The sequence below is a fragment of the Ylistrum balloti genome, unplaced genomic scaffold, assembly GCF_031769215.1.
Source record: "Ylistrum balloti isolate Yb309-2 unplaced genomic scaffold, AGI_CSIRO_Ybal_v1 Utg370120, whole genome shotgun sequence".
NCBI classification, from domain to species: Eukaryota; Metazoa; Mollusca; class Bivalvia; order Pectinida; family Pectinidae; genus Ylistrum; species Ylistrum balloti.
The window spans coordinates 48,378-72,676 of NW_026782137.1; the positions used below are offsets into that span (position 1 = coordinate 48,378).

Genomic DNA, 24,299 nt, shown 5'->3' on the forward strand with positions numbered 1-24,299 from the left:
AATTTAGTAGTATGATAAGCATATTTCATACATAGAACGTCTAATTACTATGGTAGGGAACAGCAGTGAACAACCAACAATAAAATCATAAAACAGAGGTAGATTAAAATTCTTTAACTTAAATTTTAAACTACAAATCGGAGGGGAAAACGACGGATCTAACAAACAACCGGACAATCAGAAATTACAAACAACCAGAGATGGAAACGACAGTAGGTTTGACTAACAACAACATGGAAGTAGGAAATAGGGCGAGTTGAGAAGGGAAACAACTGCATATTTTAAGGGGTAAAACACCCAAAATAAGAAAAGTTCACGTCAGATTCAACACTCAACTGTGTAGGAGTAGGAAACAACGATAGATTTAACGAGGAAAGAAACTACGGTAAAAAGAAAATCGGGAGATTTATCGTACAGAAGCGGGAGAGTATTAAGCAAAGTACATACACAATATTTATTTGACCCGGAAAATGTTATTATTTGATCTGGAATGAAGTTTGAGATTTAAGTTTTTATTCAGGTAAGCGAATCAGTGCTCATGCAGGGCATTGATTACCAATTCAGACAACTCAACTCTAGTGTGTAGTACAGTATATCGTAGCAAAGAAAAAAATAATGTTTAAAGTGATTAGTAAGAAATCTTCACTTCATTGCCATTTCAATTGCAGAACATACCAAATAACTGTTGAATACATTTACAAATTAAATTGAAGATTGAATCAAGATTTCAATACACTTGAAAAAAACCCCGGTTACTGAGCGGCCATGTGGGATTGCCGATTTTCACTTTTGTAAATCAAAGTAATACCTTATTGATATACTCTTTAATATTGATGAAAATCACAGGATTGTATAATAAATACTCATTACCATATTTCGTAATTGATACGGACAGAGGTCTACAATTCAGTTTGAGTCGAATACAGTTGTGAAATTATTCTTAATCATGTGACTTTGATGCAACATGGACAGGGTATCATCTCTCATATGTGATCATGTTGGGAAATGTCACATTAGGAACAGTGCAAATAAATTAGAATCCTTCTGCAGGAATGTTCGGATCCACCCATGGGAGAAGAAGAATCATTTTGTATGAACGGTAGGTCAAGGCTCCTTGGGGCTGTAAGGATGGGAAGGGCGGAGCCGCACAAGGGAAATATGTCAAATTCTTTAAAATATGCAGGAATGCCAGGATTCTGTCCCAATTTCGTGTATTTTCTATACTGTCATTTTCATTCCTTAATGCTCTGACGTCAAGGTGTGATATATCGAAACTGTGTAGAGACGCTGGATTTATTTCAACGTCAATGAAATTAACAGCAACTTCTGGATAATCAATAAGATAATATTATTTAGTGGAATGGTATTGACAAATATGAGTATGAGAAATAAATAGGTATATAACCTAACACTTCAGATTTCCGTGTCTCGCAAATGTTTAGAAGAGTACAAACTTTTCAACCACTATCAAAAACTAAGTTAGTAGGCGACGCAGTAAGAGGCACTTTGTATAACTGTTGTCATATACAAGGTACAGCTGATATTGTTTATTTCAATAAAACACGGAGAGGAGAGTGAACATTGAAAAACCAATAGCGTTTTAGTGTTGTATTTTATTTTACTAATGACTCAATTAACACATAGAGACATGCTGAAAACAAAAACCACGAAAATAAAACACCAGGCGGAAACAATTACAACAGGATTGCCTAAACAAGTTTTATTCATAACATAACGACCTTCTCCCATACTTAAATTCAGATTAGCTCCTGAATATTACCACACCAAATGATGTACACACATCGGTAACTGATACCAATAGTGAAACGACTTTCTCTCATTACTTATATTCATACACTCCTGAATATAACCACACAAAACGTTGTATACACTATACACTAAGACATTGTATTCAACACAACAATGTAAGGAACACAACCTGTCTGTGAAAACCTTATTGATTCCAAGAAATGGAAGGGAAATCTTTCCTGTTTTGATATTTGTACCGAGTTAAACAAGTTATCTGTTTTGTCTCGAAATGTCCGGATAATTTATCATCCGATTCGTGAAAAAATAGCTACTGGTATGCCAGTAATCAGCTTTCCCATCCAGTTCGAATTGTTAACTACAAAACACATTTCATGGTAATTTTCCTGATTTATAGATTGTCCGGTGTTCATTCATATTGATTAACAATTTTAAATCTTATAATCCCTCTCTTTCTTTGTCTCTTTTTAGAATTTCCAAAAGAATTAAGTTGCGACTACTACAAAGTATCTCAGCGATGCAATACCAGTGAAAACCAAAAAGGCTGTAAAGTATAACTTGTCTGCATATTTAGCTACAGTGTACCATGTAATATTTTCTGGTTGTGAAAAAGATGTTTCATTACAGTTTTCATCTTTTGAATGTGTTTTATTTTCTGCAAGATCTGACTCATCGATTGATTCTAACCGGATGATATGGTTTTTGATGGATTCAATTTTGTCCGGAATGCGTTTGGTTTCATATGGATCTCTTGATTTGGTTTCAACTTTACCTTTTCTGCAAATCTTATAAAAATTCATGATCAAGTTTTTCATCCACTTGGGCACTGGCACCTCATTTTCATTTTTACTGTAGGTTCTGATCTGGAATATGTTCACAGTTACGATGAAAACACTAAGAGCAAGCATTGAGAGTAGATAATAAGATAGATGGGACATTGGTTCTGAGGAGGCTGGCATCCTATCACTAACCACTGTCATATACACCGTGAATGCCAGTAATACTGTGATGCTGCATGATGTTCGTTCACCAGAATTGAAAGGAAGGATAAACACAAAAGGGTTGATAAGCGCCAGCATTATTATCGGTATGACAACACTAACCATAAAATTTAACGGTCTCCTGGACATTTCGATGGTGAAGGAAGCAATGTCGACACCTACAGTGGTGACAAAGGCTTTAGTTGATATAATATCCCAGGCAGAGTTAGGAGAGTAAAAATCCAAATTGATTGTTGGAACGTTTGTGAAGAGTGAAACCTGTGTTCCATAATATCCATGTGGGGCGATGGAAATAGTGCATTCCTGTAGGTCAAACGGGAATTTTGAAACATCTGGTTGACAAGTTGCCTGAAGAATACTTCCAGGTGTCCAGTAAACGGAACCATTGGCCTGAACAGTGACTTTGAAATGCTTGTTGCTGACAGGTTTGAAGTCGTTTGCTGGGTTAGTCAAGAATATATTTGGAACCCAAATTTTTTTCTCTGAAAATGTAAGAGATGTGGTATTGTTATAACTACTGGAATCCCACACAAGACTTTCATCTGCCCAAGAAAGAAACAAAACAATAACCACTGAAATAACTCCGGTCACTTCATTAAAATCATTAATAGACACAAGAGCCATGCCAACGTCAATGGATACTGGCTTTGTCTGGTCCTTTACTGGCCGAACTTCACTGGAATAGTTCACCATCAGATCTGCCAGCAGTGTCTTAACATCCTCCATAGAATTAGCTGTGATGGTCTGTACACAGATCACTGTGAATATGATGTAAGGTACTCGGAACATGTCTCTGATTTACATATAAAAGACATACACAAGCAAGCCGCTTACAAAACAGTTTCAGGTGTTGTATTATTCCGCCCTGACTGCTCAGTTGTACTTAACACATATTGTTTTGAATTAAATGTAGTTTAATGTTGTCGGCTGATATATCTGTTGTTGTAACGGATGTTTCGGTATCCATAAACCACTGGGCATCAGATGTAACAGAATTGTCTGTATCCTAAGTCTCTCCAACCACTAGGTATCAGATGTAACATAATTGTCTATGTCCTAGTTCTGCCGACCACAAGTATCAGATGTAACGGTATAGTCTATATCAATGTCCCCTCTCACTGTTATGTATTGATGTCTGTATTTCTGTCATATCCTACCTATCAGGGTTATGATATGAAGCAGTCGTACTTTGTCATGTCCCCTGGTAATGTTCTAAATCATTAATATGCTAGTGCAAACTACTTACGTATATATATACATGTATCACATTTAAAAGCCATAAGCCACTCCCTTAGTTAATAATACATCGGAACTCACGGACATTAATTAATATCAGCTTCAGAGGTAGTTAGCAATACTCTTAGCAATCATCTAGAACATACGTTGATGGTGGTTGCAAAATTTTACAGTTTATGATACAAGCACTAATATAGTGTGGTGCAATATAAATGTATAGTAATTACCAAGGAAATGACTTGGTCCCAAATTCCTATGATGGATGTCAATATTAGTGATAATTCTTTTAATGTAGTAAACCATCAATCTCTACCAGATTTGTTGTTCCTTAACGGTCACAATACAACTCTGTAAACGTTCACAGACTGCTTATAGTTAACACCGCTGTCAGAGTCAAAGTTTGTGTCGGCAAAACATATGGATGCGTCCCTGACAACACCATTTAATGAAACAAAACTTGTAGACTGTTTCGTATGCCAGTTATCACTGATGTCACAGTATTTGAACAGGTATCTCGAGAGTACGTCAGTAGTTGAAAAGTGAAAGTAGAAAATGTAATACGACGGTTGGTAACTCTTGATATAAACTGTCATGGTTTTTGCCATATAAAGTAATGCAACCATTTTCCGGATGAACAAAATAGTAAAAAACAAACATGAAATATTTTTTCATGTGACAGAAATACCTATTTTGTAAGAATCTTGTGAGCCATTGACAGAGGTGTATATAGGGAACTGAAATGCTCTCCATTTTGTGTCCGGTGTATGGCATTGCCTACATTTAAGCAAGGATCACGAAACTGAACGTGTAGAGTGTACTAGATTCAAGACAAACAACTCCTTATAGACAGTGTTATTGGCGTTTGCTAAAGTGTCTAGAACAAAACTTGGCTTGCATTTAAACTAGGATAATGAAACTTGTATACTTTAACTTTACTAAGATACAACAATATGCCAAGGTGTGTAACCGCTTAATTGAACTCTAATTGTCTTTTCATTATAATTTTGTGCCTAGAGCATGTTTGTATTTTGAAAAGACGCAAATGAAACAATTAAGTACTAAATATATTTTCATAACAATTTCAAAGCCTTAGATATTTGAACTCTTAATAATCTCGCTCATATCTTGAACATACATACTACATATGTATAAACAATAAGAAAAATAAAGTAGTCGTTGACCTTTTTTCCAACAGTGTGACAACCTTGACCTACGCGTTCTACGGACATGTTAATCCCAATCTTCTTGAGAAAACATAACTTGATATATTGTAGAAGAAAAGTAACCAGTGTAAATATTATTCAATTATACGTATATTCTGTTAAAGGTTTGATTCATTGTTTGAAAATATCCAATTATAAAAAAGTAGACAGATTTAAGGTATCACAAAAAGTGCTGATTGCCACAAGCAACCATTGTGGTACTACGTTTACTCATCATAAGAGAGGAATGAACTCAATTTGTATGAATTATATCTAGAATGATAATAGAAAATACAAAAATAGAAAACAAACTGTTTAAACTAAGCTCCTGATAGAACATTTTACAAATGGAGACGTGTTTTAACATATTTACTATTACAGAATCTTTTCAATGTATTAATGAGCCATAATGAAGATGTTGTATATGTTGCCTATAACTAATGATGTCCATTTTTGTCATGTTGTTTGCTTTGCAAACACTCTACAATGTTCACGCATTAGATTATATTACAAGATCTGATATCAATACCAGATGATCCAAACAAGTTTGTAGTTCAGGCATTAAGATAATTATATGACACGTTCCGCACATCATCATGGTCAACAGGTTGAAAGCAAGATCAACAAACTAGGTTTTATAAGTGAGTTACCCTTATCTTATAAGACATCTTTAAATGTACTCTGTCTTGTATCATCGCAGAATAATTTAATGATGTAATGTTTTAATTTTCCTTTCAAACTTTCTGATGATTATGACAATTATTGAAAGTTTAATTTACAGATTTGGTTATAGACACAGAAACATGTACAAATCTAATATAACCCCTTTGTGATGTAACATTGTTTCTTATTTGACATCATTCTTAACGATAGCTCTAAGTACTCAGAAATCTTGTCTTATCAGTTTTTTTTTAGTTTCTCTTTGAACTTTACCCGTTTGTAATATTACCCCATGCTTAATGATATTCTGGTATGTAATCAGATCTAATCTGACTTGATGTTCTGTCTAATCTGTTAGTATCACGACATTTTATTCAGTTTTACTCCTTCTAATCTGACTCATGAGTATTCTGACATTCTGTCTAATATGGCACCTTAGTATTCTGATTTTTTGTCGAATATGATCCCTTAGTATTCTGAACTCTTAGTGTTAAATAGTGTCTCAGTACGCATTCTAAGTATACTAACATCATGCCAAATCTGACCCAGTGGCATTCCGACATCATGTCTAATTCAATTTAATGGTTCCACCCATTTAGAAGGTACCTATAAACTAGAAAAAGAAAACGCGTTAGTTTTTACTAGCATTCTAAAAATGAAAACAAATTCATGTATTTCAAATTTTCAAATATTCACCCAATTTTTATTTCGTAATTGTTCTTTTTTTTATGAGAGCAAGGACTATGAAGTCTCTTTATATGAATAACCTTGATGTATTTTCAAGGTTAACGGTGTTAAATATAAAAAAAAGTTCAAGAAGTCTTATTATCTCAGAGTACTGATATTTGACCAGGAGGTACCTTGGATGAAGTGCTATCAAGTTGTTTTCAAAGTGATCTTGAACTATTCAATCACCTGGGTCAAATGTGTTTACAGTATAAAAATCTATAGGAGAAAGTGTATTTGTCCTAGAGAACTATGAAGTCATCTCATAAAATAACTTTGATATATTTTGAAGACCAAAGGTTTCAAAAATGTGTAAAACATTTAAAAATAATTTGGTACCTGTGATATATATCGACACCTTCAACAAGAAAAAAACACTTAAGGATTTTTTGTTAATCTTTTCTTTATTGTCCATATGCTTTTTTTCTTGGTTTTAAAAGATATATATCCTTAATGGACAGCCCGTGCCGTGTTTTTACTTTCACTTGAATATTGCATTAATAATGATACAGTGATATATTGATAATTTAACACAGTGCAAAATTTCATAAAGATTTTCATTTATTTGAAAAGGGAGAGAAATCGCTTCATTTGACAGTAATGTGAGGAAACTGTTACAAATACGCATTGATAGAATCTCTGAAATCTTGCGTGTTTAGTGACTGAAGTGAACTGATCAGGTTCCTATGAGGATTATATTTTTATACTTAAGAAATGTTGTATCTTTCAAAGATAAATATCTAGAAGTCAGTGATCACTATTTCAAGCCCCACCAGCTTATCAAAACATAGTTATTAGGATAGAGTTCCAGTTTTCACTTTTGTATTGTTTTGTAAGACACCATTTTGAGTTACTTATTCCCGCGTAATATGGAACTTCAATGTAATACTAATTTAAGTGATTAAAATGATAACAAGAAAGATAATAGGATACCTAGTTAAATGATTGACATGATAATGATAACAAAAAATCACTGGAAACATTGATTTTTATGTTGAGTAGTTAATACAGCTCTAAAGAAGAATGTTAATGCAGTGTCCAAGAGAGGACCAAGAGGTCAGAGGTGTTGTGTGTTTTACTCACTTCCTTTATTTTTTATTTTTCATCCTACATATCGAAAGGTTAGATGTCATTCTACGTTCAATTCATCTATATAATTAGCTGTTGTTGAAGCCATTTATTATTAACTGAAAATGCAGTTGAAGTCGTATAAATGATGCAGAATTCATGTGCGACTTACCTCCCTTGACTTATTGAAGTTAAACTCTGGTTATTTTAGGAAGCAAACCCAGAGTATAGAAACACAAGAATCCGACGTTCTATATGTTTAATTTAAGTGTATGTATATTCACCGTCCTTTAATGAAATTAGGTGTATACTTTGACTATACTAATGCTGTATGCTACTAAGACGACATGCATTGCACAAAAGTCACTGTGCGCAACCCCTTAAATGCAAAAATATTGTTCTTTATTATAATTTTAGAGCAAATCTTTTTTTTTTGATAAGATGAAACACAACTTATTACAGTACGTACATTTTTAGTTTTTCTGGTGAAAAAATCCGCCTGTAACATCAGTTAAAGTTGAACTTAAATTCTGTCAGAGGTTTGATTCGTGAAAAAAGATTGCCAGAAACAACCATTGTGATACTAATTACATCAAGGGAGGAAATACCTTCATTTGTATCAATTAGATATATACAGATAACATAGAATATATATTATTATTGAAGGTTTTACTTTTTGCCACTGAGACGTGCTAAAAATGAACCGGAGTTGCTGATACATAATTTCACATAATAACTAAGACAAAAGCATTTTTTCATCCAAACAATTTTGTTTTCAGGCAGTGCGAATATTAAACACGTTCCGCACATTACCATGACAGAGAGAAAACTGGGTCAACAGGCTAGTTTTCATAAGTAAGCTATCATTGTTGAATGTTCATACAATACATACGAAAATGGCTTGGTTTAAACATATTTTGTCAATGACAACCACTGGCATATAAGCCAGGTTTAGTCAATGTATATATTGCCGTATTTTCAAGCTTTTTGATGTCTTTGAATATTATTTTAGCTTGCAGATCTAATTTTAGATACATAAACATGTACAATCAAACTAATCTAACCCAACCCCTTAGTGTTGCAACATTGTTTCTTATTTGACATCCTCGGTAACGATACCTCTGAGTACTCAGAAATCATGTCATATCTGACCCTGAGTTTTTCGAGTTTCGAGGAATTTTACCCTTTAGTAATCCGACCCTTTGTTTAATATTATCATGGAGTATTCTTCTGAGATCACGTGTAATCTAATATAATCTGACTCTTGATGTTCTGTGTAATCTGACCCGTTAAAATTCAAAGATTGTGTCTAGTATGCCCCCTTGGCATTCTGACAATATATTTCATTTGACCAAGTATTATTTGTGTCTATCTTACCCTTAGTATTCTGCCATTGTATCTAATCTGACCCCTGTGTATTCTGCATAACATCTAATATGAACACTTAGTATTCTGTATTGTGTCTAATATGCCCCCTTAGTATTATGACATTTTACCCTGAGTATTCTGACATTGTATCTAAACTGACCCCTGAGTATTGTGACAATGTATCTTATCTTACCCCTGAGTATTGTGACAATGTATCTTATCTTACCCCTGAGTATTGTGACAATATACCTTATCTGACCTCTGTATATTCTATATCATGTCTAATATGAACACTTAGTATTCTGCATTGTGTTTAACATTTAACACCATACTTTTGTTTATTTGCAGTCAAAAAAAAAAAAAAAACAAAAAAACAAAAAACAAAAAAAATAATAATAAAAACAAAAAAAACATATTTCTATTTTGAAATATTTATTAAATTTTCATTTCCGAATTATTCTTTTTCAGGTAATACATTGGACAAGCTGATTTTTAAAGATCTTTTTTCACAATGCCAACTAAAAAACAGACGACATCTGAATGAATGATATAAAACATGAATAAAATATGTTTTTACTATCAAAGTAATCAGACCTTTCAGTTATGCACGGTTTCTATATCACTGTCTCTAAGGTTGAAAGGGAGATAAATCGCTTTACAAGACAGTAATTTAAGAAAACTGTTCCATGTATATATAGGCTGAATCTCTTAAATCTTATGTTTTTTGAGACCTATTTGTTTAGTACAAGTGAAATGCTGTTAGTCTGGAATGGTACTTATTTAATTCCAATTCAGATTGATTTTTTTTATACTGATCAAATTTTTTATCTTTTTCAAATGAATACCTAGAATTTCCATACACACTTTTTTGAAATCCCACCATCTTCTTGAGTTACTTATTTTCGGCAGTTAGAAAACTTCAAATTATATAGGATAAATTAGATGATTAAAATGATGAGGATAACAAAAACAGCACAGAAGAAGATACCTGATGTAGGAGCAAGATCAACTAAGAAGTCAGGGGAGTTGCGTGTTTTACTCATTTCCTTCATTTTCAACTGAATTTTATTCGTACAGATCAAAGGTTTCGATTTCATATTACCTTCAAGTTATCTCTATAATCATTATCATTTGTTATTAAATGTCCGATAAATATGATAACTAACAAAGTATTTTTCTATTATATTTGTGCATTGCATATATATCTAAGAGTAGTCACGTGTATATTAGCATAAGAAAATACTGCTGATTCTATCAAAGTGTACTGTATTTTACCGCAAATAAATTTCCATCTCCCAACGCACTAACGGACGAAGGGCGCTCACATGCAAAAGTGTAAAGGCTTGGTATGTATAAGTGTATATGTTGTAATATACTTTATATCTTGTAAGAGTCTATTGTTTTGGACAATGTCAGAAGTGATCTATTACAATCACTATTTGTTTGCATGTTGCTGTGCCTAGTCTATCCATAAACAGTTATTGTTATGGAGTGCTAAAATAATCCGAGATCAAATATTTATGAAAATTTTCAGAAACCTCTCAGGGTCAATGATGAACTAAAGATGTAAATGCTATTATCTACACCGCTGAGCTAGAGGGATGGCACCACCAAGAGTCATATTGAATTTTCAAAACTCAGTACCCAGATATGTTAGAATAAAATACTTTTAATAGATAGAAAAGTCTAAACTCTTTATCTAAAACTGTAAACATCATGACTTAATAAAAGAGGTGGGTAATCTATATGAACCAGGTTGCCTGTTTGTATGTCTGTCGTTTTTTTGTTTCAGCATACTCTCTAGGTTTTGTCAAGCCACCAAACGCTACTCTATGCTTCGTCGAAAGAACTGCTTCCGTGTAAGTGATTTTTGTATCCTTAAGTCAAAGGTTAAGGCCGCCGTAGCTATAAATAAAAAAAAATAGGTTTCCGCAAGTTATCTTCAGCCTTGTTCGGTTGATAACACTCAGTTTTTTCATTATTCAATACAGGGGATGGCATGTTTCATTTGCTTCATATTCAGAGCTCATATATTATATTTAAAAACGGGATGACAGATATGATTGTTACTGGTAAATATTCATTTAATTAAATAATGAAGCATAATTCGCGGTAAATAGCCTGCAAGATACAAGGTCAAATTCGAATTATTCATGATTCACAAGTAAATCATTGTGTCTCAAAAGGAATAAACAAAAACGAATTATCAATGTAACACTGTGAGAGTGTGATACAGAGAAGAGATTGAGGGTCGAACTACGGGAATAAGACAAATTCCTTAATTTTTATTTCATTCTGTAGGAATACCTGGGTATTTGTACCAATTTTGCCTTACCCATGCTTACATTAGGTAAAGATGCATCGATTTTGTATCATCAGTTAGTTTCCCCCGCCCAATCCACCCGCGGGCGAGAGAGGCGGTACCAAAAAGGAGTAATGTAGCAAATTCTTAAAACACTTCTTTCGCAATAACGCCTGAATTTCTCCCAGTTTGATCTAAAGCATCCATTTGGGAAAAAGAATTATTTGTAATGAATCGCAAGTCGACGGGGGACCGCATAGCATAGATAGAATATTTCAAGACCATTCTTCTTTTGTAGGAATGCCACGGTGTTTTTTCTTAATTTAGTCTGGAGCAGTCCTAGGTGAAGGGCAATAAATTTCGTATAAACGCTCCCCCTACCTTATGGAAAGTAGGACAAAGTCTTTAGAATTCATTCTGCTTAAGGTATGGTAATATTGTGTCCCAGTTTGGTCTAAAACAACCTTGGTTAAAGTTGAATCAATTTCGTTTGAATGGTTGGTCACCGCCACCCTGGGACGAGAGGAATGGGGTCCAATTTTATGAATCCTTTTCCTATACATTGGATAAAGCAAAACAACCAATAGGCCTCGATTTTCAAAATTTATATGTTGTGTTGGTAACTCCTCAATAAAACACATGACACTGTTTCCCGCTTGACACTTTTAATCATTATTACCCTTTACATATTTGCATTATTTTTGTTACAAAAACTTCTGAATATTTCTTTGGTTATGAGACGGGCGTATATTGTTTCACCCCGCGGTACTCTTGTTTCTGTAACTTGTTATTTCAATAGATTGAAAATTCATTGTCATCCTTTCAAGATCTGAAAACATGGCATATGTCTAATTGATTCGTAAAAAGTTTTTTCCGTCCCGAAATCCATACTTTGAGGGATGAATTTATTGTCAGGAATGATCAAAGGACTTTGTACATGTTAACTAGAGGGAAAACAATGTACTTATTGAATTTGTTGAGGTAGAAAACCATATTACGCGTACCAATGATGTACAACAATTTTTAATCATTTTTAAGGAAATATCCATGCACTCACCCGGTCATGGAGAATATGTTCATTAAGTTAATTGACATGATATTCACTCCAGTATTAATTTCAATAGCATAAACATTGTACTGTTAGTTGATTTTGGGATGAAATTGTATAATTAGAATTATAATATACAATGAGAAATTCTCTCTTTTCTTGTAAGAAGTGTTTGTCAAGCAATTTTTCCATCTTCTATTTTTAATATTTAATATCTAAATTTACTTATGTACACGATACTTTATTAGATACTTATGTAACTTTGATGAATATGTGAATTCGTATTACATCGGTAATTAATACCAATAGTGAAACGAATTCCTGTCATGCTTACATTCAGTTGCTCATGAATATAACACACCAAACACTGCACACACATCATTAGTTAATATCAATAGTAAAATGAACTGCTCTCATACTTAAATTAAGATAACCACACAAAATGATATACACACTAAAATATTGACATACATACTATTCAACACGACACAAAGATGTAAGGGACACAACCTGTGTGTGAAAACCTTATTGATTCCATGAGAGGTGAAATGGGCACTTTTGTATTTTGATGTTTGTACTGACTTATTCAAGTTTATCTTTGGTTCTCCAAAACAATTCCGGTTATTCCTTTTCTTCTTAGTGAAAAATAGGTACTGTTTGGACCATTATTTAGAATTTCCATCCAGGCCTCGTTATTACCTACACAATACATTTCATCAGGTTGATGGTCATTTTCTCTGATTTACAACATGTCCGGTGTTCATTCAGATTGACCAGTCATTTTAAAGGTTATTCGTTTTTGTTTAATTGCTTCTTCTGTATTTTCTTTCTTTTCCCTCTTTTTCAGAATTTTCAAAAGATTTAAGGTGACTAATAAAAGTATGCCAGTGAAAAATTAACAGTGAAAACCAAGATGGTTGTAAAGTAAAACTTGTCTGCATATTTAGCTACAGTATGCCATGTAATATTTTCCGACTGTGAAAAAGATATTTGATCATAGTTCTTTTCTGTTGAATGAGTTTGACTGTCCGCAAAATCTGACTGATCGATTGATTCTAAATGGATAACATCATGGTTTTTATGGATTCCATTCTGCCTGGAGATTTTCTGGTCTCATTTGGATCTCTTGATTTGGTTTCAACTTTACCTTTTCTGCAAATGTTACGGAAATTCTTAATAAAGTTTTTGATCCACCGTGGCACTGGTTCCTCATTGTCATCTTTATTGTAGACTCTTATCTGAAATATGTTCACAATTACAATGAGAACACTTAGAGCAAGCAATGAAAGTAGATAAAATGATAAATGGGATATTGGTTCGGAGGAGGCCGGCATCCTATCACTAACCACTGTCATATACACCGTGAATGCCAGTAATACTGTGATGCTGTATGATATCCGTTCACCAGAATTGAATGGAAGGATAAACACAAAGGGATTGACAAGTGCTAGCATTAGTATTGGTATGACAACAGTAACCATAAAATTTAACGGTCTCCTGGACATTTTGATGGTGAAGGAAGCAATGTCTACACCTACAGAGGAGACAAAGGCTTTAGTTGATATAATATTCCATGCAGAGTTAGTTGAGTAAAAATCCAAACTGATTGTTGGAACGTTTGTAAAGAGTGAAATCTGTGTTCTATAATATCCATGTGGTGCGATGGAAATTGTGCATTCATGTAAGTCAAACGGGAATTTGGTAACATTTGGTTGGCAAGTTGCCTGAAGAATACGTCCAGGTATCCAGGTAACGGAACCGTTGGCATAAGCAGTGACTTTGAAATGCTTATTGCTGATAGGATTAAAGTCTTTTCCTGGATTAGTCAAGAATAGTTTTGGAACCCAAATTTTTTCATGTGAAAATGTAAGAGATGTGGTATTGTTATAACTACTAGAGTTCCACACAAGACTTTCATCTGTCCAAGAAAGAAACAAAATAATAACCACCGAGATAACTCCGGTCACTTCATTAAAATCATTAATAGACACAAGAGTCATGCCAACGTCAATGGATACTGGCTTTGTCTGGTCCTTTACTGGCCGAACCTCACTGGAATAGTTCACCATCAGATCTGCCAGCAGTGTCTTAACATCCTCCATAGAATTAGCTTTGATGGTCCGTAGACAGATCGCTGTGAAAAAAATGTAAGGTACTCTAAACATGGCTCCGATTTACATACAGATACAAACAACTTATTATAAAACAGTCAGTTACCTATATAAATAATTTCATGTTGTGAGCTGAACTTGTTGTTGTAACCGAATTTTTTGTATCCATGACCTTTCTGATTACCCGGTGTCAGAGTTAACAGAATTGTTGATATTTGTGTCGCTTAGACCACTTGGTATTGGACATAGAAGAATAGTTGATGTTCTTGTCCTCTCCAACCACTTGATATTGGACATAGAAGAATAGTTGATGGTCTATGCCTCTCCAACCACTTGGTATTGGACATAGAAGAATAGCTGATGGTCTATGCCTCTCGAATCAACAGGGTTTGGACGTAGAAAAATAGTTTATGTTCTTGTCCTCTCCGACCACTATTTATTGGACCAAGCAGAATTGTCAGTGTCGGAAATCTTTCTCTATCTATTAGGTATAAGATGTAGCGGTAGCCTTTCTGACCTCTAGGTTTCTGATGTAACAGATTTTTCTAATCCGCGTCCTCTCCCACCTTTCAGAGTCAGTAGTTTTTGTGACATGAAGTAGTCACACTTTGTCATGCCCTTCCCATATATTGCCTTAATTTATAATTCTCTATCTATAAGATCATAATTGTTGTTTCCTGTGGCATTTTTCTTTCTGTCCAATCGAAACTGCATATTATACAGAATTATTGATTTGGAACAAATAACATCTGGAAAGTATTACCAAATGCTGTGTTATCTTGGACGAATTGAATTTTTTTCGTCCTTCCTCGCAGAATAAAGCAATTATATTGATTCAAATCGACCACCACTATGAATTATTAACAGGTTGCTAATGTATTCGATTGTGCTGTTATTTTGAAGTACGCCCCCCCCCCCCCCTTTGCACTCTCTGGTACCCGTCACGTCAAAACCATTATTGTACTTACAGATGTGTATAGGTGATGACTATTGGTTCACTATTCTATTCAGATCAAATTTAATAAGCTACTGACTAAGTTAATAATGCATTGCAATTCCTGGATATTCAACAAAATCGATCACATAGGTAGTTGGAAATTGTGTGCAATGACAACGAACACAAATTATTGGAGGTCATGAAATCTTACCTTTTATGATGCAAACACAAATATATTGTTGTGCAAGCATTCAATTTAACTGAGAAATAAATGTCTGATATTGACCAAAGAGATGGCTTCATCACAATGTCCCCTCATATTGTCAATATTTATGATATTTTTATGTTGTGAATCAATGATCTTTTACTGAGTTGTTGTTCCTTAGGAGTCGCACACATCTCTGTAAACGGCTCATTGACTACGAATAGTTGACCTCAACGGCAGGGTCAATGTTTGACGTCGGGCAAATACAACACCAATGGATGAAAAACTATTTTGGTACGCTAATTATCACTTATGCCACAATATATGAGCATGTATCTCGAGAACATGTCGGTAGTTTACGTTTACGATAGCTGCCGAATCGTCCGTCCATCCGTCATTCCGTTCATCCTTTTTGTCACTGTTACATACCTTCGCCGACTATTAAACAAAGATCATTGTACTAATTGTGTATATCAGTTACACTAAGGCTATGTACAGTGTACTAGATCAATGCCCACAACCCCTTATCTACAGAGTTATTGACCTTTGTTTAAATTTGGTGTCCGGGGCACAACTTTGCTTGTATTTAAAGTAGGAGAATGAAACTTCTTGTATACGTTGACCAAGACAAGACAATGTGCATTGTACCAAAGTCAGGGTGCGAAACCCCTTGTCCTTTGTCAAAATTTTGTACCTCTATAGTATATCTGCATTTTGAATAGATGCAGGAGAAACACGACCTATTATAAAAGGTACATTTCTTTGAAAACTATCTATAAAAACCCATCAGAAAATCAGACGACTTTTGTTTCATTACTTACAAAATTCCAGTTTCTACAAGTGTTTTCAATCATTATATAGATATAAGGTATCACAAAAAGTTTTGATTGCCAGAAACAACCATTGTTAAAAAGGAAGCGTTGAAAGACTTAATAGTGACTTCATTAATGTTGTTACAAATGTGTTTTACTGTGTAATAATTGACTGAGTTAACGTGTTTGTGAATTTATGTGAAAAAACTTGAAAAATTAACGTTAAATTCCTATTGAATTTAAAACTGATTGTTTTCTTTTTTTCAATGATTACAATAGTAACTATACATGTATATTATTGTATAAACTAAGGAATATACACATATATATATCATTTTGTCTATTCACCAATTTTACCCTTTTGTAGGTATGTCACAGTGTTTTTTCTTAATTAAGTCTAAAGCAGTCCTAGGTGAAGGGCAATAAATTTCGTATAAACGCTCCCCCTACCTTATGGAAAGTAGGACAAAGTCTTTAGAATTCATTCTGCTTAAGGTATGGTAATATTGTGTCCCAGTTTGGTCTAAAACAACCTTGGTTAAAGTTAAATCAATTTCGTTTGAATGGTTGGTCACCGCCACCCTGAGACGAGAGGAATGGGGTCGTATTTTATTAATCCTTTTCCTATAGTTTGGATAAAGCAAAACAACCTATATGCCTCGTTTTTCAAAATTTATATGTTATGTTGTTAACTCCTCCCTCGATTTTTTAACCCTCTAAAAAGCTTCGAAACCATCAGATTGTGTTCAAGTAAACAGCATTTGGATTCAATATTTCAAAACATATTTGCCCTTTGTTCTTTCCAGTATTTTTGATTATGAAAGATTTCTCTAGGTTTCTACTCATATTTTTTAAATTTGGTGTTTTCATTTATCAATAAAGTACATAGCACTGTTTTCCCGCTTGACACTTTAAATCATTATTGCCATTTACATTTGTATTCTTTTTGTTACAAAAACTTCTGAATATTTCTTTGGTTATGAGACGGGCGTATATTGTTTCACCCCGCGGTACTCTTGTTTCTGTAACTTGTTATTTCAATAGATTGAAAATTCATTGTCATCCTTTCAAAATCTGAACACATTGCATATGTCTAATTGATTCTTAAAAAACAAATTTCCGTCCGGAAGTCCATACTTTGAGTGATGAATTTATTGTCAGGAATGATCAAAGGACTTTGTACATGTTAACTAGAGGGAAAACAATGTACTTATTGAATTTTTTTAGAAAGAAAGAGCATATTACAAGTACCAATGATATACAACACTTTTTAATCATTTTTAAGGGAATATCCATGCACTCACCCGGTCATGGAGAATATGTTCATTAAGTTAATTGACATGATATTCACTCCAGTATTAATTTCAATAGCATAAACATTGTACTGTTAGTTGATTTTGGGATGAAATTGTATAATTAGAGTTCTAATATGCAGAGAGAAATTCTTTCTTTTCTTGTAAGAAGTGTTTATCAAGCAATTTTTCCATCTTCTATTTTCAATATTTAATACCTTAATTTAATTTACTTAAGATACTTTATTAGATACTTACGTAACTTTGATGAATATGTGAATTCGTATTACATCGGTAATTAATACCAATAGGGAAACGACTTCCTTTCAGGCTTACATTCAGTTGCTCATGAATATACCACACCAAACACTGCACACACATCGTTAATTAATATCAATAGTGAAACGAACTTCTCTCATACTTAAATTCAGATATTCCTGAATGTAACATTACAAAATGATGAATACACATCGGTAACTGATACCAATAGTACAATGAACTGCTCTCATACTTAAATTCAGATAACCACACAAAATGATATACACACTAAAATATTGACATACATACTATTCAACACGACACAAAGATGTAAGGGACACAACCTGTGTGTGAAAACCTTATTGATTCCATGAGAGGTGAAATGGGCACTTTTGTATTTTGATGTTTGTACTGACTTATTCAAGTTTATCTTTGGTTCTCCAAAACAATTCCGGTTATTCCTTTTCTTCTTAGTGAAAAATAGGTACTGTTTGGACCATTATTTAGAATTTCCATCCAGGCCTAGTTATTACCTACACAGTACATTTCATCAGGTTGATGGTCATTTTCTCTGATTTACAACATGTCCGGTGTTCATTCAGATTGACCAGTCATTTTAAAGGTTATTCGTTTTTGTTTAATTGCTTCTTCTGTATTTTCTTTCTTTTCCCTCTTTTTCAGAATTTTCAAAAGATTTAAGGTGACTAATAAAAGTATGCCAGTGAAAAATTAACAGTGAAAACCAAGATGGTTGTAAAGTAAAACTTGTCTGCATATTTAGCTACAGTATGCCATGTAATATTTTCCGACTGTGAAAAAGATATTTGATCATAGTTCTTTTCTGTTGAATGAGTTTGACTGTCCGCAAAATCTGACTGATCGATTGATTCTAAATGGATAACATCATGGTTTTTTATGGATTCCATTCTGCCTGGAGATTTTCTGGTCTCATTTGGATCTCTTGATTTGGTTTCAACTTTACCTTTTCTGCAAATGTTACGGAAATTCTTAATAAAGTTTTGGATCCACCGTGGCACTGGTTCCTCATTGTCATCTTTATTGTAGACTCTTATCTGAAATATGTTCACAATTACAATGAGAACACTTAGAGCAAGCAATGAAAGTAGATAAAATGATAAATGGGATATTGGTTCGGAGGAGGCCGGCATCCTATCACTAACCACTGTCATATACACCGTGAATGCCAGTAATACTGTGATGCTGTATGATATCCGTTCACCAGAATTGAATGGAAGGATAAACACAAAGGGATTGACAAGTGCTAGCATTAGTATTGGTATGACAACAGTAACCATAAAATTTAACGGTCTCCTGGACATTTTGATGGTGAAGGAAGCAATGTCTACACCTACAGAGGAGACAAAGGCTTTAGTTGATATAATATTCCATGCAGAGTTAGTTGAGTAAATATCCAAACTGATTGTTGAAACGTTTGTGAAGAGTGAAATCTGTGTTCCATAATATCCATGTGGTGCGATGGAAATTGTGCATTCATGTAAGTCAAACGGGAATTTGGTAACATTTGGTTGGCAAGTTGCCTGAAGAATACGTCCAGGTATCCAGGTAACGGAACCGTTGGCATAAGCAGTGATTTTGAAATGCTCATTGCTGATAGGATTAAAGTCTTTTCCTGGATTAGTCAAGAATAGTTTCGGAACCCAAATTTTTTCATGTGAAAATGTAAGAGATGTGGTATTGTTATAACTACTAGAGTTCCACACAAGACTTTCATCTGTCCAAGAAAGAAACAAAATAATAACCACCGAGATAACTCCGGTCACTTCATTAAAATCATTAATAGACACAAGAGTCATGCCAACGTCAATGGATACTGGCTTTGTCTGGTCCTTTACTGGCCGAACCTCACTGGAATAGTTCACCATCAGATCTGCCAGCAGTGTCTTAACATCCTCCATAGAATTAGCTGTGATGGTCTGTAGACAGATCGCTGTGAAAAAAATGTAAGGTACTCTAAACATGGCTCCGATTTACATACAGATACAAACAACTTATTAAAAAACAGTCAGTTCTCTAGATAAATAATTTCATATTGTCAGCTGAACCAAATTTTTTGTATCCATAACCTTTCTGATTACCCGGTGTCATAGTTAACAGAATTGTTGATATTTGTGTCGCTTAGACCACTAGGTATTGGACATAGAAGAATAGTTAATGTTCTTGTCCTCTCCGATCACTAGATATTGGACGTAGAAGAATAGTTAATGTTCTTGTCCTCTCCGATCACTAGATATTGGACGTAGAAGAATAGTTTATGTTCTTGTCCTCTCCGATCACTAGATATTGGACGTAGAAGAATAGTTAATGTTCTTGTCCTCTCCGATCACTTGATATTGGACAATAGGTATTGGACATAGAAGAATAGTTGATGGTCTATGCCTCTCCAACCACTAGGTATTGGACATAGAAGAATAGTCAATGTTCTTGTCCTCTCCGATCACTTGATATTGGACGTAGAAGAATAGTTTATGTTCTTGTCCTCTCCGATCACTAGATATTGGACGTATGTTCTTGTCCTCTCCGACCAATAGGTATTGGACATAGAAGAATAGTTTATGTTCTTGTCCTCTCCGATCACTAGATATTGGACGTAGAAGAATAGTCAATGTTCTTGTCCTCTCCGACCAATAGGTATTGGACATAGAAGAATAGTTTATGTTCTTGTCCTCTCCGATCACTAGATATTGGACGTAGAAGAATAGTCAATGTTCTTGTCCTCTCCGACCAATAGGTATTGGACATAGAAGAATAGTTTATGTTCTTGTCCTCTCCGATCACTAGATATACGTAGAAGAATAGTCAATGTTCTTGTCCTCTCCGACCAATAGGTATTGGACACAGAAGAATAGTTTATGTTCTTGTCCTCTCCGATCACTAGATATTGGACGTAGAAGAATAGTCAATGTTCTTGTCCTCTCCGACCAATAGGTATTGGACATAGAAGAATAGTTTATGTTCTTGTCCTCTCCGATCACTAGATATTGGACGTAGAAGAATAGTTTATGTTCTTGTCCTCTCCGATCACTAGATATTGGACGTAGAAGAATAGTCAATGTTCTTGTCCTCTCCGACCAATAGGTATTGGACATAGAAGAATAGTTGATGTTCTTGTCCTCTCCGATCACTAGATATTGGACATAGAAGAATAGTTTATGTTCTAAGCCTCTCCGACCACAAGATATTGGACCAAGCAGAATTGTTTTGTCCTAGCCTTGTCTGTCCCACTAGGTATCAGATGTAGCAGAATTGTCAGTGTCGGAAATCTTTTTCTCACTATTAGGTACTAGATGTAGCGGAATTGTCTACATCCGTGGCCTTTCTGACTTCTAGGTTTCTGATGTAACAGATTTTTTCTAAATCCGCGTCCTCTCCCACCTTTCAGAGTCTGTAGTTGTGACATGAAGTAGTCACACTTTGTCATGCCCTTCCCATCTATTGCCTTAATTTATAATTCTATATCTATAATATTATAATTGTTGTTTCCTTTGGCACTTTTCTTTCTGTCCAATCGAAACTGTGCATATTCTACAGAATTATTGATTTGGACCCAATAACATCAGGAAAGCAATTTAAAAAAGCTGTATTATCTTGACCGAATTGAATTTTAGTCCTTCCAGAATAAAGCAGTGATATTGATTCAAATCAACCACCATTATGAATTATTCACAGGTTGCTAATGGATTTCGATTGTGCTGTTATTTTGAAGTCTCTCTCTCCCCTTTGCACACTCTGATACCCGTCAGGTCAACGTCATTAATATTCTACCACAAAGAACTTACACGAGCTCATGCAATCTTACTGTTTATGATGTTTGATAATTACCAAGGAGATGGCTTCATCACAACGTCCTCTCCTGTTGTCAATCTTTATATTTTTTATGTTGTGAATCAATGATTTTTTACTGAGTTGTTGTTCCTTAGGAGTCGCATACATCTCTGTAAACGGCTCATTGACTACGAATAGTTGACCTCAACGGCAGGGTCAATGTTTGACGTCGGGCAAATACAACACCAACGGATTAAAAAAACTATTTTGGTACGCTAATTATCACTTATGCCACAATATATGAGCATGTATCTCGAGAATATGTCGGTAGTTTACGTTTACGACTTTTGTTTCATTACTTACAAAATTCCAATTACTACTAGTGTTATATAATCATTATATAGATATAAGGTATCACAAAAAGGATTAATTGCCAGAAACAACCATTGAAAAAGAAGCGTTGAAATACTTAATAGTGACTTCATTAACGTTGTTACAAATGTGTTTTACTGTGTAATACATTGACTGAGATAACGTGTTTGTGAATTTATGTGAAAACCTTGAAAAATTAACATTAAATTCCTATTGAATTTAAAACTGATTGTTTTCTTTTATTCAATGTTTACAATAGTAACTATACATGTATAATATTGTATAAACTAAGGAATATATATACATATATATTATTTTGTCTATTCCCCAATTTTATCCTTTTTACCTGCATTTCATAAAATTCAACATTTTTGTACAATTAAGTTGTTACATATAATGTATTGTTGAATAATATACATGCACATTACTTAATGGTATATATATAAAGTTTTTATTTCAAACAGAGTTACGGTTCTTGGCAGTCAATCTGATCCACCTCACTATTAAGACCACGTTTTTGAAAACCTGCTTGAACATAATAACTATGGCGAAAATTATTCAATATATAAATGGGCCATACAGAAGATATTGCCTATAATTAAAGCGTTAAATTTTGTCATGTTGTTTACACTGCAGATACTCTACAATATTCACACATTCTATTTCAGGGTCTGATGTCAACACAAGATCAATTTTGTTTTAGACATTGCAAGAAATATACGTCCGCATATCACCATGGCAACAGAGCGAAAACATCTTCAAATTTCATGTTCTAAAAAGTGTGAATATATTGTATATTATTTTAAGTGTTGCTAGGAATATTAAGGGAATATATAACGGTTTTCTATGTCAGTTGTTAAGAGAGACACTTCAATTATCAGAATAAAAGTACCAGATGGTATTTTCGTTTTGAAATATTTTCTGATGACATGTCAACTCTTCCTTCACATGATTAACGTTCTTTAGTTCAATGTAAAATTGTTATCATAACCTGTGGTCATGACAGAAGTCAATCATATTTTCATCAAGTTTCTGGCATACTATCATCACATGGTGGACTGCTCAAATCAACCTCCCTCTATCGTCCGTTTATCTGTCCTGAAATCATGCTGATTATCATACAAGGGTAAGATAATGGAGGTGTTATCAATACACAGTGGTAACTCGTCAAAATTTCTTTGTTTAGGGGTCAACTGACTGGTGTTTTTACAATAAATTACTAAAGGGAAATTACACTTGTCTGTTATTTAACAGACAAGTTTAATAAAAAAAAAAAAAAAAAAAAGCATTTGAGGACATGCTTTTCAAGTTCGAGAAGACCCAAGGTTCTGATATTTGACCAGTATGTACCTGGGATGGAGTGCTTAAAATCCTCTTGAATCTACCTTGATATAATTTCATTACCAAGCTGTCAAATATGTTTAAATTATTCTTGATACTTGTTTAGACCTAGAGTTCAGATAGTAAGTCAGATAGTTAAAGTAACAAAACAATAGGATATATATCTAGTAAAATGATTTAAATAATAATGAAAACAAAAGATATGACTATTACTAAGAATATCGATGGAGTAACCTAAAGTCAAGCAAGGTCATTCCAAGAGGTCAGAGGTCTTCTGAGTTTTACTCATTTCCTTTATTCTCAACTGAATTTCATTCATATAGACTAAATGTTTAGATGTCATTCTACCTTCATGTTATCTCGCGTGTTACTGTTTTCAATTAGTGAGTGAATAAGTTTTTTTTATGAGAAACTGAAGATACTTAAATGATACGTCGTTTCTGTACGGTTTACCTCCCTTGAATTGAAACACGTCAATCGGACGTTCAGTGTGCAATATTGATAAACGTATGATTGCTGCTATTTAAGTGGTATCATAACTATACTTTGCGCAAATAACGTATAATTACTCCGATGGGAAACGGCAGGTAAGCAACAAACAACCAAAGCAGTGGTGAATTTAAAAAAAAAAAAAAAAAACGCCAAGAGTAAGAAGCAACTGCAGATATAACAATCATCTGGTGAAAAGGCGAAAGATTCGGATCACGTGGTCAGACCATGATATTGGTTAGATGACAAATAAAAAGTAAGTGCAGGACTAAAGCAGAGCAGGAAATAACGCATATTTAT

The 24,299-nt window shown here is 34.0% G+C and overlaps 3 protein-coding genes across 3 annotated transcripts; all 3 read right to left on the reverse strand.

Annotated features, from left to right (window-relative positions):
• Positions 1 to 2,252: 2,252 nt before the first annotated feature.
• LOC132550302 (neuronal acetylcholine receptor subunit alpha-7-like) lies at positions 2,253 to 3,557 on the reverse strand. Its single transcript, XM_060214347.1, has one exon. It carries the CDS (start codon positions 3,555 to 3,557, stop codon positions 2,253 to 2,255), a length of 1,305 nt encoding a protein of 434 aa, XP_060070330.1.
• A 9,876-nt stretch (positions 3,558 to 13,433) lies between these two features.
• On the reverse strand, positions 13,434 to 14,543 carry LOC132550303 (acetylcholine receptor subunit alpha-like). The gene has a single exon (XM_060214348.1). The coding sequence runs from the start codon at positions 14,541 to 14,543 to the stop codon at positions 13,434 to 13,436; it is 1,110 nt and encodes a 369-aa protein (XP_060070331.1).
• A 4,154-nt stretch (positions 14,544 to 18,697) lies between these two features.
• Positions 18,698 to 19,993, reverse strand: LOC132550304 (acetylcholine receptor subunit alpha-like). The gene has a single exon (XM_060214349.1). It carries the CDS (start codon positions 19,991 to 19,993, stop codon positions 18,698 to 18,700), a length of 1,296 nt encoding a protein of 431 aa, XP_060070332.1.
• Between the last annotated feature and the right edge of the window lie 4,306 nt (positions 19,994 to 24,299).

Bases quoted from the DNA above. Each gene is read 5' to 3' on its own strand.
- LOC132550303 (XM_060214348.1), bottom strand. From the start codon at position 14,543: ATGTTTAGAGTACCTTACATTTTTTTCACAGCGATCTGTCTACGGACC.
- LOC132550302 (XM_060214347.1), bottom strand. From the start codon at position 3,557: ATGTTCCGAGTACCTTACATCATATTCACAGTGATCTGTGTACAGACC.
- LOC132550304 (XM_060214349.1), bottom strand. From the start codon at position 19,993: ATGTTTAGAGTACCTTACATTTTTTTCACAGCGATCTGTCTACAGACC.